This window comes from Macrobrachium rosenbergii, chromosome 56, assembly GCF_040412425.1.
Source record: "Macrobrachium rosenbergii isolate ZJJX-2024 chromosome 56, ASM4041242v1, whole genome shotgun sequence".
In the NCBI taxonomy this organism is placed as follows: Eukaryota; Metazoa; Arthropoda; class Malacostraca; order Decapoda; family Palaemonidae; genus Macrobrachium; species Macrobrachium rosenbergii.
In genome coordinates, this window is record NC_089796.1 from 35,206,334 (window position 1) to 35,222,573 (window position 16,240).

A 16,240-nucleotide genomic window follows, 5' to 3' on the forward strand; every position below is an offset into this window, starting at 1 on the left:
ACTGGGCCCAATACAACTACAACTCATATGCTCCAAAAGGCAGTCTTCTTGACTGCTTTGGCATCAGGAGTGCAGATTATCATACTGGGCTCTCTTAGATGGGGCCAAAGTTTCATCACTCATAAATCTAGTTGCCATTTACTATTGTCTCCTGAACTATCATTCTTGTCCAAGAATGAGGACCCTTTAAAGGGAAAATCCCGTATTTTGATAAGGGAACTCAGTATCAGATAAAATATCCCCAGTTCAAGCACTCAAGGTTTACTTATGTATCACAGCAAACATCCCAGATGGTCCCATTTTCCTACACCCTGACACGAACAAACCACTCTCTCTACATTGGCTGAGAATTATTTTAGTTTCCCTCATTAAAAAGGCAGACCTTCATTGCTTTCCTAAGTCACAAGGCACCCAAAAGGCAAGTCCATCATTAACTTTCTTTTGTAATGTTCCCTTCGAAGAGGTCTCCAAGTTTGCGGGGTGATAATTATAGGCAGTATTCCAGAACTGGGGAAGGAGCAATAATCCTGCAGCCAGACCTGACAATTGGGTAAGTCACCATATAACCACAAGGGATAATACCATAAATAGGTTCGTGTGTTTTTTGTTCTTTATTGCCAAACCCTAGTGGGTATCCAGAATAAAGAAATTGGTTGATAATCTGTGACTGTACCTTGGATAAAAAATTCTTGAAACACTATTGCCTTGAGAGTAGTGGTCATGCTGAGATATTCCTGGAGAAGGCGCAATAATCCTGCAGCCAGACCTGACATAATTAGGTAAGTTGCCTGAGAACCATAAAGAATAATATGTATATAGGTTTGTGTGTAGTTTCCTGTTTTGTATTGCCAAACCCTCATGGGTAGCTGGAATAAAGAAAATGGTTAATAACCTCTGACTATACTTCAGACCAAAAATTTATCTGGGTTATTGGGATTTATGTATTTGGAGCTAAGCCATTTCATCACCTGCCCTTTTCTTTTTTGAGCCCCTTTGAGGACGAACAGGAGTATGATATCAAAAAACAGGTTTCGACTTAGGAAAAACCTATTTTTGGTAACTGCTGTTAGTCCTCAAACCCACCCACTTTCCCTGACAGAAAGGCATGGGACTGGGGTAAACATATATCTTGCACAGACCTGGTGGGTAACGAGGATGATAGTCGACATACGAGCTGTTGTCGTGTGTGAATAGGATGAAGGGAAGACCGAGGCACTTATTGTGGATGTGAGATAGGCCTGTCCGGAGTCCTTTATGTTCTAGTACTGTACCAACAAGCACTATTCTGGCCTTATATTTTAGTACTGTGCCAACAAGCACTATTCTGGCTGAGACTAACTATAAGAGAATTCTTTGAGATTGGTTGGTCTTCTTTTTGGAGCCATAGGGGGACTATGCAAGTGTAACTCCTTTGAGGACTCACAGCTACCAAAAATAGATTTCCTATGTCAAAACTTGTTTTTTTTTTTTTCATTTTTATGAACAGTGTATGTAACATCACATGTTCAATTTTAATGTATTTTTATCAGCTCTGATGCCTGTTTCAATATGTACGAATCCATTGTTTAGAGTCACGTGTTGTATACACCAAGGATTGACTTGTGTTCACCTCAGCAGGAGCATTACCTAATAAAGCCATGTCATTTTATAGGGTGTCTCATTGAGGAACCCTACTTTTAACTATACCCACGTTAGTTGCTTTGCAATTAGCACACTTGATTATTTTACTAACCAGCCCAAAGTCATCATTTATATGGATAAAGCTTAGCAGAGGCCCAAGCAATTTGTGGCATTTTATCAACCAGAGGATATCCAAGTACTAACAACTCTTTTGTTTTCTGTTACTTAGCAAGTTTTATCCAGTCCTCTACTAATCAGTGATACCTAGACCTCCTACTTTTGCTTTTTAGTTCTGCGTGCAGGATCTTATCAGACACTCTGGAAAATCCCTGTATGGGATAGCTATTGCTCTAGTTTTATATGTATTAAGCATGTCATGAAAGAAATCTAAAGGCTGACTTAAGGCCATGGTTTCAGTATGGTAAAATGCCTGTTTTGGGAGTGTTAAAACTATAACGTGCTAAAGTATACAGGTTTGGTAGTCTTTTTCCCCTATAGTAATTCTTGGAGTAAGAAGCTTCAAAATATACCTTATATTGAGGAAGACTGTGAAGACAAGGGAAAAGAGGCTACTTTTATCCTTTCCAGAGTATGTCCCCCAAAATTGTCGTGTGTCTTATATGCCATTTGGCTGTATATATCAGCAAGTATGATAATTTGAGAACCAGTTTTTGAGAGGTGTTTGTCATTTAGTGTACAAGCACTGCATAACTGAAACCAGTTGTCTGTATCTTGGAGGCTGACCTTGACACTGCCCTTTACCACACAGGTGTAGAGTGACTTTCTTTGCCATTTTATGCTTTAGAAAGTGAAAATCCCATGTTATATGCTGGCAAATGCAGTAATTCATTAATTTACTAAAACAGGGTAAGTGGAAAGTGATTAGGGTAGTGATAAATTTTTCCAAAAGAAGTCAGTGTGTGGGAATATTCGCATAAAATACTAAGGCTAGAAACGTCAAAGGTCAGGAATTTAGACAAAACTTTTCACAACCATTGTACATAACATACATGGCTGTATGAGTTGGTGGATACAGGGACTACTCTTTTCTTGTCAGTTGAAATTTTCTTTCATTTAGCAAAGACATTACAAAAAATGTTATGCGCACTAAAACAGCAGGTTTGGGGGGGGGTTGTTATTTGTCTTTGCTTGCATAATTTGAGAACCTTATCAAAAAGTATAAAAGAATTCCTCTAGCTGGTAACAATTTTTTTAGAGCCCCTCTTAGTAAGTTAAGGAATGTGTTGTTAAGATATTTTAAAATTGTTTTAGAGCCCCTCTTAGTAAGTTAAGGATTGTGTTGTTCAGATATTTTATTATAGCGATATTCTTTTCTTCTTAGGTACAATTCTTTTTAAAATTCGTGGGAGGCCTTATTTCTCTACCATCTAAAACGGAGATGGATGAACAGACTCAAAAGGAATTGGAAGAGAAGTGTGGTACTGGGAAACCCATAAAATATTTCCATAAATTTGGTCCAATGCAGTGGATATATAATAATGATTTAGCAGCTCTTGGTGACATCCCTCCACTCCCTCCAGTGGTGGAGAAAATTTATGAAACAGTTTCTGATTTGAGACGAACTCACCTCATGGAGTACAAAGCTTCTTGCTACAAAATACTTGGCCCAGATATATTTAGCAGGTTAAAATAGGCTATTCTTGTCCTTGTAAATATTTTCTTTTGTAAATATTATTCAAAATAGAAGTGTTTGAAATAGATATACTAATAGTTATAAATATGTATATTAATACAATGTTAATAAATATAATATAATTAAGTCTTCTTAAAATTAATTTTTCTACCACTATCTTAGTGTAATGTTCATTTTTACTGCTTTTAATGTGTAATACTCTTCATATATTTTTGATTTGGAGTCTCAGCTCAAGTTTTTGTTGTTATCCAACTTTTACATTTTTAATAGGAAGTCAGCTATGAAAAGAAAGCAGGCATACCAACTCATCAAACTGATTGTGCAGATAATTCCCTGTTGCAAGTACTGTATTCCTTGTCTTAACAAGTAGTTTCTAAATCTTTTGGACTGGTCTGGTTTTATCTGGTTGTATATAACATACAGTACTGTATATCACTTACTAAAAAAAAAAAACTTACTAATATTGTTTTTATTTGGGAAATTACAGTACAGCATTTGTTTAAAAATTTTCAAAAAGTAATATTGTAAAGAAAGTTAGTGATTGATTAAATCATAGGCTTATGCATGTAGACGACACTAATCACTTGAGAAATGCTTTAGGGGAAAGTTAACAGCACAGGTGGAAAGAATATGTTAATTCAAAATTACATTGTCATTGGTCCAGGATTGCATTTGTCTTTTATGAAGCAGATTGGCAAGCAGTCCTCACACTTGGAGATTAAATTATGATTACTGTACATTGAGCCAGAGGGAAATTTTGGCTTATGAGAAAGTTGTTTGTTTTTCAATGACTCAGAAGTCACTAGCCAACAAAACTTGCTAACTTTTGGAAGGACGTTTTGTGAAAAGAAAGTAAGGCAAAAAAGCATTACAGTATTTGAATATTTAAAGGTGCATTGATCTCCTATTGTCTTTAGTTTTCATATTACATTGACATGTAAAGTATTTTATTCATGGTATGCTTGATACAAAAGTAACAGTCTGTTTTGGATATAACAATTTGGAGCACTTTTGCTTCAAGTTTAATCAGTAGCTGTATTTATTAATTTGTATTTAGCATAATGCACAAATCCTAAATTTAACTTTGCTTATAGCATCAATAATTATTTTCATTATAGGTAATAGTTATTTGACACTCAGTGATGAAATGTGGTAGCTTTGTGATGAATGGCTTTTCCTTCATTATTTTTAATAGTCATGATACAGAAATAATTTTGGTATAATGCACTAATATGTACAAATATAGGCTGTGTAAGCAATCACATTAGCTTTTGATTTTTATAAATGTATTGTGCTGCCATCAGTTGGGCTAAGGCCTGGTATCCTTTTCCCTCTCTGTTTATTTAACCTCTTTGTAAACTTAATATGTTCTGCAAAAGATTTTGTTGTGGGAAAATGTGCAAGCTATCCAAATTCAGCTGTGGTTTTGCCAGGCGATTTGCTTTTGCTTGTATTTTTATATTATTTTTCAGGACTTTTTATATACCATACTGCAGTTTGAAGCTTTTGCTTACATAATAATTTGCAGTATTTTCAGTTTTGCCTTTTTTATCTTTCATATAGCTTCAGTTTTATGTGGTTCTGTTTACTCTTTCTGGCTTATTAAGTTTTGCCTTGTTGTCTGTATTGTTTTTCATGTATCCAGTTTTATGCTGTTGGTTTTTACTCGATAATTCTTTCATGCAAAATATACATGCTAATTATATTTATGCATGAGTATTACATGGTTATGTATACATATCTTTTATTTTTCTTTCTTTGTCATCCACATAAGAGTATAAATTGAAATTTACATGATATTAGCATTCGCATGTTTTCAGCTCGTTGGGTATTACGGCTGTGTGGTATTTGGGTATTTCCACAAAACACAAGGGATTTTTGAAACTTTCTTTTTTCACTTATAGTAAACTTTCTTTTTTTTACTATATTTGCAAATCTCATAGCTGCTTCGCTAAAAAGGTTTACAGTATTGTTTGAAGACAGTTCTTTATTTTGTTTGATTTCCTTTGGAGGTTAGGTATTTGTTGTTTTGTTATATAATATTAGTTGAGGAATTTTATTTGTCCAGAGGTTTAATCCTCTTTACAACAATATGTGGGACAAAAGACAATGTTTACCCTTTCTGTGATAGAAATGTCAATTACAGGCAGTCCCTGCTTATTAGCGGCATCGGTTAATGGAGTTTGGTTTTACGATGTTTGGCTAACAGCATCGTTAACCATATTTTCAGTGCTGGTAAGTGATTTTCGGCTCCAGTAAGCAGTTTATCGGCGTCGGTAGGTGGTTTATCGGCGTTGGTAGCCATGTTATTGGCGTTGGTAAGAGATTTTCAGTGCCAGTAAGCGGTTTATTGGCGTTGGTAGGCTGTTTATCAGCACTTATGGCATCGTAAATGCCATTTACTATAATTATTGTGATGTTCCAGTTAACGACGATTTTTGGTTTTCGGCTCTTGGCCGGGAAGAGGACCTCTGCCGTTAAATGGGGATTGCCTATATTGTACTGAAACAAGGTGTCAGTCTTGCTGTTTGTATAGCTTTTGTATTTCAGCTGTCTGACTTGTGATAAATATATTTTGTATATTGTAGGGTACAAACAATAAAATATCAAGTATTTGATTGTTTATGTCTTTCTCCTTTCAAAAGACTTGATATCTGAGAGATTAGCAATCTTCATTTTACTTCTAATTTAATAGTTTTATTCAAGTTGTTTCGTTTGGGTATGAAAACTTTTCTCTTTGAGAATTATAAGAATCTAGAATTCATTGTAGTTTATATAAGTAGCTAAAACTTAATTTGTAAAATCTGTACATAAACACTTATGGTTACTGTGTGTCTGTTATATTTATGAATACTTGTTCATGAACTTTAATGCCCGCCATGTGTTTCAATTTATTAATCTTTTTGTGACTTCAGTGTTGATACATTTGGTTTCTGGTTTTTGAGATAGTATAGCTCCTCATTATGTTTCCTGAAGTACCATTCCAACAATCTATTTTAATTTTTCTTTGTGTTCATTAGCAAGAAACGATGATAGTAGTTAGTGGTCTTTGTATATATAAATCCTTGTGAAGATGCTTAGAATTCATTGTAATGGACATGTGGACTATGCACAGGAAAGGGCAAAAGTTTTAAAGTAAATATTTTTAGGTAATGCACATTAGGTAAGGTTTGTTTTTATATAGCCTTGAGCTATTTTTGTACTAAGAAAGAAATATAGATTGTTATGTTCTAGAACTCCTCTTTTTAGATGGACTAGTTGAGGGAAGCCTTTGCCTCTTATCTTGAAAATGTCTGCTGGAGATAATGGTTCAATGGGGCAGAGGTCTATCATGGGAAGGCCAACCCTGTATTATTTTTGTGAAGAGCTGCCCATAACCTCATTAACCCTTTAACGCCGACTGGACGTATTTTACGTTGACGAAAATTGTCTGTCGGGTGCCAAATGGACGTAAAATACGTCAATTACAAAATGTTTTTATAAATATTCGCGGAAAAATACTTATAAAATCGCGCCTTGAGGGATGCTGGGAGTTCACGGATCACGCTGTTGTTTTGTTTACAAGCGTGAGCCAGCTGTGCATGCACGAATTTCTTTCTTCTCCCACTAGAAAGCATCAGCGACGCATCTCAGAAAATCTTTCATCACTTTGTTGTAATTTTTTTTTATATTAGCTGTTACATAAAGTTTTATATATGAAAATGTGCGCAATTTCATGTAGAATACAACAAAAAACAACCCATGGTTGTAGCTTTTATAAGTTTTGAAATATTTTCATATAAATCATGATATGTGCCAAAATTTCAACCTTCAGTCAACTTTGACTCGACCGAAATGGTCGAAAAATGCAATTGTAAGCTAAAACTCTTATATTCTAGTAATACTCAATCATTTACCTTCATTTTGCAACAAATTGGAAGTCTCTAGCATAATATTTCGATTTATGGTGAATTTTTGAAAAAAACTTTTTCCTTACGTCCGCGCGGTAAATCAGCCGAAAATCTCAGAAATTCTTTCGTCACTTTGTCGTAATGTTTGCACCGTTTTATATTAGGCATTACATAAAGTTTTATATATTAAAATGGGCGCAATTTCATGTAAAATACAACGAAAAACAACCCATGGTTGTAGCTTTTATCAGTTTTGAAATATTTTCATAAAAATCACGATAAGTGCCAAAATTTCAACCTTCAGTCAACTTTGACTCTACCGAAATGGTCGAAAAACGCAATTGTAAGCTAAAACTCTTACATTCTAGTAATATTCAATCATTTACCTTCATTTTGCAACAAACGAGAAGTCTCTAGCACAATATTTCGATTTATGGTGAATTTTTGAAAAAAACTTTATCCTTATGTCCGCGCTCGGTAACTCTGCCGAACATCTCAGAATTTCTTTAGTCACCTTGTCGTAATGTTTGCACCGGTTTCTATTAGGCGTTACATGAGGTGTTATACATGAAAATGTGTGCAATATCATGTAGAATACAACAAAAAATAACTCGTGGTTGTAGCTTTCATCAGTTTTGAAATATTTTCATATAAATCACCATAAGTACCAAAATTTAAACCTACGGTTAACTTTAACTCGACCAAAATGGTCGAAAAATGCAATTGTAAGCTAAAACTCTTACATTCTAGTAACATTCAATCATTTACTTTCATTTTGCAACAGACGGGAAGTCTCTAGCACAATATTTTGATTTATGGTGAATTTTTGAAAAAAACCTTTTTCTTACCTCTGCCACCGGTAACTCGGCTGAAAATCTCGGAATTTCTTTAGTCACCTTGTCGTAATTTTTGCACCGTTTTCTATTAGGCGTTACATAAAGTGTTATACATGAAAATGTGCGCAATTTCATGTAGAATACATTAAAAAATAACTCGTGGTTGTAGCTTTTATTAGTTTTGAAATATTTCATATAAATCATGATAAATAGAAAAAATTCGACCTTCGGTCAACTTTAACTCGACCGAAAATGTCGAAAACTGCAATTGTAAGCTAAAACACTTACAGTCTAGTAATATTCAATCAATTACCTTCATTTTGCAATAAACGGGAAGTCTCTAGCACAGTATTTCGATTTATGGTGAATTTTGAAAAAACTTTTTTACGTCCGCAAGTTTCATTTAATTCATGCATCATTTTGTGATAATATTTTTCTGTGTTGCTTTGATCGTTTTACAATTTGTTATCTACCAAAATCATTGCAATTTAGTGTACAATACAACGAAAGAAAAATAACTCATTAGCTTTAACCGTTTTGCTCACCTTTGATTTGTATACAATTATATATGAAATTTTTTTTTTCGCACTCATATATTTCAATATTTATATATGATAATGATATTTTTTCATTTCTGGTGGTTGCATACTAAACTTCAGGCAATGACAAAAAAGGAGCCAAAAATGTAATCTTAAAAACCAAGCATGCTGTGATTTTTAAAAACTTCTTTTCCTGCGGGCGCTAACTTAACAGTTCTTCAGCATATGGCAGACACTTTTGTAAATAGAAGCTCGGCGTTTAAGGGTTAAATGCTTGCTTTTCATAGATCTTAATATGTACAATTTTTTTTTTTTTTTTTACAATGCCCTGTATTTTCCCAAGTTGAGCTTGTAAGAGCTAAAATTATTGGGTTGTGATGTTGTAGAGATGCATTATCACCTTTTCCCTTTTCTAGGGACTTTGATCCCTAAGTGAACATCTCCACTCCAAAAGTGTGACACCTGTTTGTTGTCAGGTGGTGTCTTCAAGGTGTTAGGGCTAATATTTTGTCTTCTATTCCTACTTCTTCAAGCCTGTACTGGAAATATCTAGTGCAGAATTGGAGCAACCAGGATTTCTAATTGCTACTTTAGTAGTTTCATTATCGAGCGTGTTAATCAACTTTTCAATCTTTCCTCTCTGTGAATAAATTAGCACCTTTGAAGTGGTATATACAGCTTATTTTAAAAACTCACAAATCAGAGGGCTTTCTCCAAAGTTGTATCTTTCTTCATAAGGACAAGATTAACAAACGGGTATACAATACTTTGAAAAAAAAAAGTAGAGAGAGAACTGAGGTTATACCAGAAAAAAGATTATTCTCAAAGCCTTAGAAACTTTGGTATCCTCAGAAAAAAGGACCCTCATTATTTTAATGGCCACAGATTTTTTATATGGATTATATTTAATTTTTTGGATATCAGTGCAGTAGTTTAAATTACACAAAATATAGCCTTATCAATTATCATTCATTCATGAGTTTAGTTAACACTCACAGATGCTCAAATTGCCTGCCTGCACATGTGCAGTTTTGAAAATTGACTTCCAATTTTTTTCATTTTTAACAGGAACATAATTATCTGGGACAATTATGTCAGCATTAAAAGGACTAATTATAAGCAATGGGTTTGTGGTGAAACAACTAAAAGATTTTGACGTAGGAAAAACCTATTTTTGTTAGCCGCTGTGAGTCCTCAAAGGGGATACACTCTCACAGTCCCTCCCCACAGCTCCATAAGAAAGACCAACCATTCTCAACGAATTCTTTTGTAGTTATTCTCGGCCAGAATAGTGCTTGATGGCACAGTGATAGAATATACTTTATATTCTAGCCCTGTGCCAACAAGCACTATTCTGGCTGAGAATAACTGTATAGACAGTCCCTGGTTATTGATGGGAGTTCCATTCTGACAGCGTGACGATAAGAAAAAATCGACAGTTTTTGGTGCTTATCGGCGCTGATAACCTGGTATCAGTACCCAGTAACTGGAGATTGTCACCTCTGTTAGGTATGTATTGGCGCCGATTAGCAGAAATTGGCAATTTTCAGCGCCAAAAATTGCTGATTTTCGTTGCTAGACAAGTGCCGTAAAACCGGATGGCCAATAACCGAGCCCGTCTATGACCGGTGACTGCCTGTAAAAGAATGCGTTGAGAATGGTGTCTTTCTCATGGAGCTGTGGGGGGACCATGAGATTGTAATCCCTTTGAGGACTCACAGCGGCTACAAAAAACAGGACACTAGGGCTCTCTTTCCTGTCCACAGTCACTACCTCAGTTTTCTTTTTGTCCTACTCACACAGATGTAACAACAGCATGTATGTCGGCTGTTTTCCTTAATATGTGCCAGGTTTGTGCAAGTTAAATGTTACCCTAGTCCTATGCCTTTTCGTCAGGGAAAGTGGGTGTGCTGGAGGACTAACAGTGGCTACCAAAAATAGGTTTTTCCTACGTCAAAACTTTTCAATAACATAGACCCTGTTCATCCTCAAAGGAGCTTACAAAAGAAATTCCCAGGTGATGAAATGGCATAGCTCCTGATAAATAAATCTCAACAACCTAGTTAAATTTTTGGTCTGAAGTACAGTCACAGGTTATGAACCATTTTCTTTATTCTGGCTACCCATAAGAGCTTGGCAATAAAGAAACAACACACAAACCTATATACTGTATATGTACAGTGAACCCCCGTATTCGCTGGGGATGCATATCGCAACCCCCCGTGAATAGCTAAAATCTGTGAATACTTAAAACCCCTCCAAAAACATTTACAACTGCCCATTTTGATAGTTTAAACACAAGAAAAACCCTGTAAAAATGCTTATACCTGAGTATTTTAATAGTTTTATCACAAAAAGTGCATTTATTCATGAAAATTATATGAAAATACAGTAATTAGTTAATATTTCTCAGTGAAAAATACCGCAAATGTGTGAATATTCCGTGAATAATGGGTAGATATGTTCCACAGAGAAACCCACGAATGTGTGAGTCCACAACCGTGAGAACGCGAATAGGGGGGTTACTGTAATCCTTCATGGTTCTAAGGTTACTTACTTTTGTTGGGTCTGGCTGCAGGATTATTGTTCCTTCCCCAGCAATATCTCGGCATGACCACCACTCTCATGACAATAGTGTTTCAGGAATTTTTGATCCAAGATAGAGTCACAGGTTATCAACAGTCTGGCAGCAGGATTATTGCACCTTCTCCAGTTCAGGAATACTGCCTCTAATACCCCCTTCATACGCTTGGAGACTTCTTCGAGAGAAACATTTTGACAGAAAGTCAATAATGTACAGTACTCACCATTTGGATATCATGTGACTTAGGAAAAGATTGAGGGTCTGCCTTTTTAATGAGGGACAGCATAACAATTCTCAGCCCATGTAGAGAGTGGTCTGCTTGTGTTAGGATGTAGAAAAAATAGGACCATCTGGGATATTTTCCTTGACATCTAGGTAAACCTTGATTGCCTGAACTGCTCAAGATGTTTTGTATGAAACATTGAGTTCTCTTATCAGAATAGGGGACTTTATCTTAAAAAGATCCTCATTCTTGGCCAGGAGACAACAATAAATGACAGCCAGCTTTATGAGTAATGAAACGTTGGCCCAATCTAAGAGAGCCCAGTTCGCTAAGCTGAGCTGCTCATACCAAAGGCTTTTTTCTGTTGTTAGAGAGATTCTTTTATTAGTGACTGGAGGAGCTTGTACGAGGGTAAGTCAAAAAGTTCCAGGAAAAATTGTTGAATGATGTATTTACACAGGAATGAAACAACCCAAATACTTGGTAAACAATTATCTGTGATGTAGTGATCCATATAGACTTGTTACCTCAGTCATCCTCTTGCTACCGTGGTGTTAACATCTGCTTCAGAAAAGTAACTTCTTGAACCCATGGAAAATAAAAATTTTGAGATGAGAGCTAACATCAAGTACCTGACCAAGCTTGATTGGAAACCAGGAAAAATTATTGAAGCTTTTGCAACAAGTTTATGGAGATTCTTCTCCATCTAAATCAGTTGTTTATGATTGGATAAAGCGATTTAAGGATGGTCGGGAGGACCTCAAGAACAACCCAAGAGAGGGAAGACCATCGACTGCAAAAAATGAAAGAATTGTGGCTTTGTGCAGAATCTAGTGGATGAAGATCGTCGGATTACTATCGATATGATAGCTAATGAAACTGGGATCTCCCATGGTTCCGCATTTTCAATTTTAAATGAAAATCTTGGTTTGAGTAAACTTTCAGCAATTTGGGTCCCAAAAGCGTTGCGCAAAGACCAACTGCATCAAAGAGCTGAACTTTCTCTTGCAGTTTTAACGAAGATTGAATCAAATGAATCAGAGTTTTTGACCGGATTGTTACTGGAGATGAAACTTGGATCCATCAATATGACCCAGAAAGTAAAATTCAATCAAAGCAATGGTTACCAAGAGGTTCAGCTGCACCAGTGAAGTTCAAAGTGGCGAGATCTGCCCAGAAGGTTATGGCAACAGTGTTTTGGGACTCCAAAGGAGTGATTTTGATTGATTTCCTTGAAGGACAAAAACAATCACCGGGAACTACTACAGAGGTGTTTTGCAAAAACTGAAGACTGCATTGGCTAAAAACGCCGAGGAAAGCAAACCGCAGAATTTTGTTCCATCATGATAACGCTCCAGCACATTCATCAAGGGTTGCAAGAGAAGTCCTACGGAAATTTAGGTGGGAAACTTCCACATCCTCCTTATAGTCCTGATCTTGCTCCTTCAGATTTTTTCCTGTTCCCAAAACTCAAGGAACACTTAAGAGGAGTCCGGTTTGAATCTTTGGATGCTGCTAAACATGCAGTTTCAACATGGTTTAATAGAAAGGCCCCAAATTTCTACAAAGAAGGGTTGCAGAGGTGGAAACAGCCTTGAAAAGTGTATAGAGTTAGATGGTAGATATGTAGAAAAATGATGTTTGAATTTCCTTAAATAAAAAGTATATTGAATTTTTCCTGGAACTTTTTGACTTACCCTCGTATGGCTCTGATTCACACCGAGCTTTCTTAGGCTTAGGAAGAAGAAACAAAAGTATTTTTCCCAGATTCCCTTTTCCAAGAAGGGCATATATGCAGTTCTGTTGCTGGGCTTGTTCAGTGAACTGTGCGACAACAGATTCTTCAAAAAGGTCCCAAAAGAAGGGGGAAGAATGTAATAGGGGAGTTACGTTAGGGAGCGAAATGTCAAAGCCCACCAACGCATCCTTTCAAGCCTTAATACTACACTCCATAGAGTCACAGAGTACTCCCCCTTAGGGTCTACATAAGTATTTTGGCTACTGCAGCAAACATTGTTCTGAAAGACTCTGGAAGCTCTTTAATAGCTACTTCCAGCATAGTAGTAGATGATATAATATTGAGGAGGTGGAGCCTAGCATAAAATTCAGCCATGGCTGACCTGTCTTAGATTATTAATTATAGAGGTCCTAAATTGCTGGGTAGCCACATAAAGTGGGAGCTTTTTCCTCTTAAAAGGAATGACAGGCATTGCCCATTCTTTGTAGAACTACCAGGTACTGGGATGGCTGAGAGCCCAGTTGGAATCTATGTTGAAACAGTCCTACATTTTCATATATGTCTTTTTGAGGACAAGTGCCTCAGTACTACAACAATCATACCACATAATCAGCATTGTCAGAATGCTTGCTTTATGGTTTTGGAAGTAATTCTAAAATAGAAATTGTTAATTCCCTTCCCAGTATTTTGCACTGCAAAGACCAGCTCCTGCAAGGCTTTCCATTACCCAGTCCGTGAATAAGGTTCTTAGACTCCTGTCATCCCCTTAATTCAATGGGCCCAATACAACTACAACTCATATGCTCCAAAAGGTGGTCTTCTTGACTGTTTGGCATCAGGAGCTCAGATTAGTGAACTGGGCTGTCATAGATAGGGACAGCATTTCATCACTCATATTTCTAGCTATCATTTACTTTTATCTCCTGGCCCATCAGTCCTGGCTAAGGATGAAGACCCCTTATAGAGGAAATCCCCGTATTCTGATAAGGACACTCAGTATTTCAAATAAAGCATTATGCCCGCTTCAAACACTCAAGGTTCACCTAGATGTTGTGGCAAACATCCCAGATAGTCTGCATTTCCTACACCCTAGCAGAAACAAACCATCTTTACATGGGCTGTGAATTATTTTAGTGTCCTTAATTAAAAAGACAGACCCTCATTCCTTTTCTAAGTCGCATAACATCCAAAAGATGAGTACTTCATTGGCTTTCTTCAGAAATGTTTCTTTTGAAGAAGTCTCCAAGTTAACGGGGTGGTTATCAGAGGCAGTATTCCTGAAATACTGTTGCAGTGAGCTCAAGCAAATTCAACTGACTGTATGTCAGTAGGTGATATAGTAAAGTCCCGGCCCCATAGATAGGCACTTTAGTGGAAAACCAAGGGCCTTCTTGGTGTGGTGGTCATGTTGAGATATTGTCATGGAAGGCATAGTAATCCCACAGCTGGACCTAACATATTTAAGTAAGTTACCTTAGAACCACAAGAGATATTACATATATAGGTTTACATGTTTTTTCATCTTTATTACCAAACACTAATGGGGGTGTGGAATAAAGAATACGATTGATAACTTTTGACTTCACCTTGGACCAAAATTTTATCTGAGGTGTTGGGATTTATTTATTAGGAGTTAAGCCATTTCATCACCTGACAGTTTCCTTTTTAATCTCCTTTGAGGACAAACAACAGCTATGCTATAAAAAAGGAGTTTGAAATAGGAAATACCCATTTTGGTAGCCGTTATGAGTCCTCAGACCTACCCACTTTCCCTGACAAAAAGTTATGGGACTGGCGTGAACATTTGTTTCGCAGAGACCTGGCATGTAATGAGGAAAATGGCCTATATACATGCTGCTTCCATGTCTGTGTGGGAAAGATGAAGGGGAAAACTGAGGAAGTTGCAGTAGAAAAAAGACAGAGCCCTCTTGTCGTGAGTCCTTAATATTCAACCACTGTGCCAACAAGTGCTATTCTGGCTGAGACCAACTATAAGAGAATACTTTGAGATGGTTGGTCTGTTGTACAGAGCCCTGGGACTGTTAGAGTAATTCCTTTGAAGACTCACAGTGGCTACAAAAATAGGATTTTCCTATTTCAAAACATGTTGTTTTCTGCAATTATGGAAAACACAGGGAGAATAGAAATTGACCTGTAATTCTGCAGTCTGCTGACAAGGCACTCTATTACTGATGCAAATTTCATAAAAACAGGTTCAAAATGACAAGGATCAGGGAGAGGGACATTTTCAGCTGACTGCTTAGCTTCAAAAGCTTGATGAAACAGTTCAGCCTTCTCCTTAGGACCAATGTAAGATGAGCCTTACCTAAAGATAGAAGATACCGATTTGGTCCACCACAGATGAGGCTGAGTAATTTCTTCGAGTTTCCTCTTTGAGGAATTATTATTTCTCTCCGCTATATGGTAAATTCTGTTTGCAGCATGGTGAGACTCAACAAAAATGGTGTAGTTTTCATGTGAATGATTTTTTTCTCCATGTGTTGAATTTGGTCTGTTTTGTCTTAGTACCCCCTCAATTCGGGACTGCTTTGACATGGTGAGGAGGCTCTTGAACCCATGAAATTTGTTCCGGGGTTCGAGTCCAAGAGTCTTATTTATTGTGACTTATTAATTTGGGTTAAGTGTTGTGGAGTTTTCTACTTTTGGTAAAATTCATTTGACCTGATAAATAGGAAAAGGTATAATAGCTGAGATTGGTTTTATATCTGAAGCTAATAGTGGGAACTGTGATAGGGTCATCAACTACCTGATAATGTTTGGACCTGAGGGATATCAATAGGATTATTCGTATTGATACCTCAAGGGTGGAACTACTCTGCAGAGTTGGGCCATGGATTCCAAAAGTGGTCTGGTTCTGGGAATATGACTCAGCATTCTGTCTGGTTTGCCCATTAGGGCGGGGGTGATTGTATTCTTGTAACGCTCTCCTTCCCAACAAGTGGGTTTGGCTTACACTTCAGCCACCCTAATTGTGTTGTGCCATCCCCTGTGGGAGGGGAGTAGACATTTGGGAGTCAAAGTCCATGAAAGGCTGATATCTTTATAAGATTTTCAGGTTTACTTTTTCTTTCTCACTTCAATATTTATGAGTAATAGTAAAGAATTGAGTACCGTTGGACACCTTAATGATATCCT

General features: G+C 36.7%; 1 protein-coding gene across 4 annotated transcripts in view; it reads left to right on the forward strand.

Moving 5' to 3' along the window:
* Window positions 1-16,240, forward strand: part of LOC136836408 (uncharacterized) — a 200,178-nt gene that overhangs the window by 101,180 nt on the left and 82,758 nt on the right. Inside the window, exon 6 of one of the 4 annotated variants that reach the window (XM_067100619.1) lies at window positions 2,963-5,892. The exons of the other annotated variants lie outside the window; for them this stretch is intronic. Within the exon in view, the coding sequence (XP_066956720.1) occupies window positions 2,963-3,274 (312 nt within the window). The 3' untranslated portion in view covers window positions 3,275-5,892. Of the gene's footprint in view, window positions 1-2,962; window positions 5,893-16,240 lie in introns of those variants that run through there. 4 annotated transcript variants of the gene reach the window in all.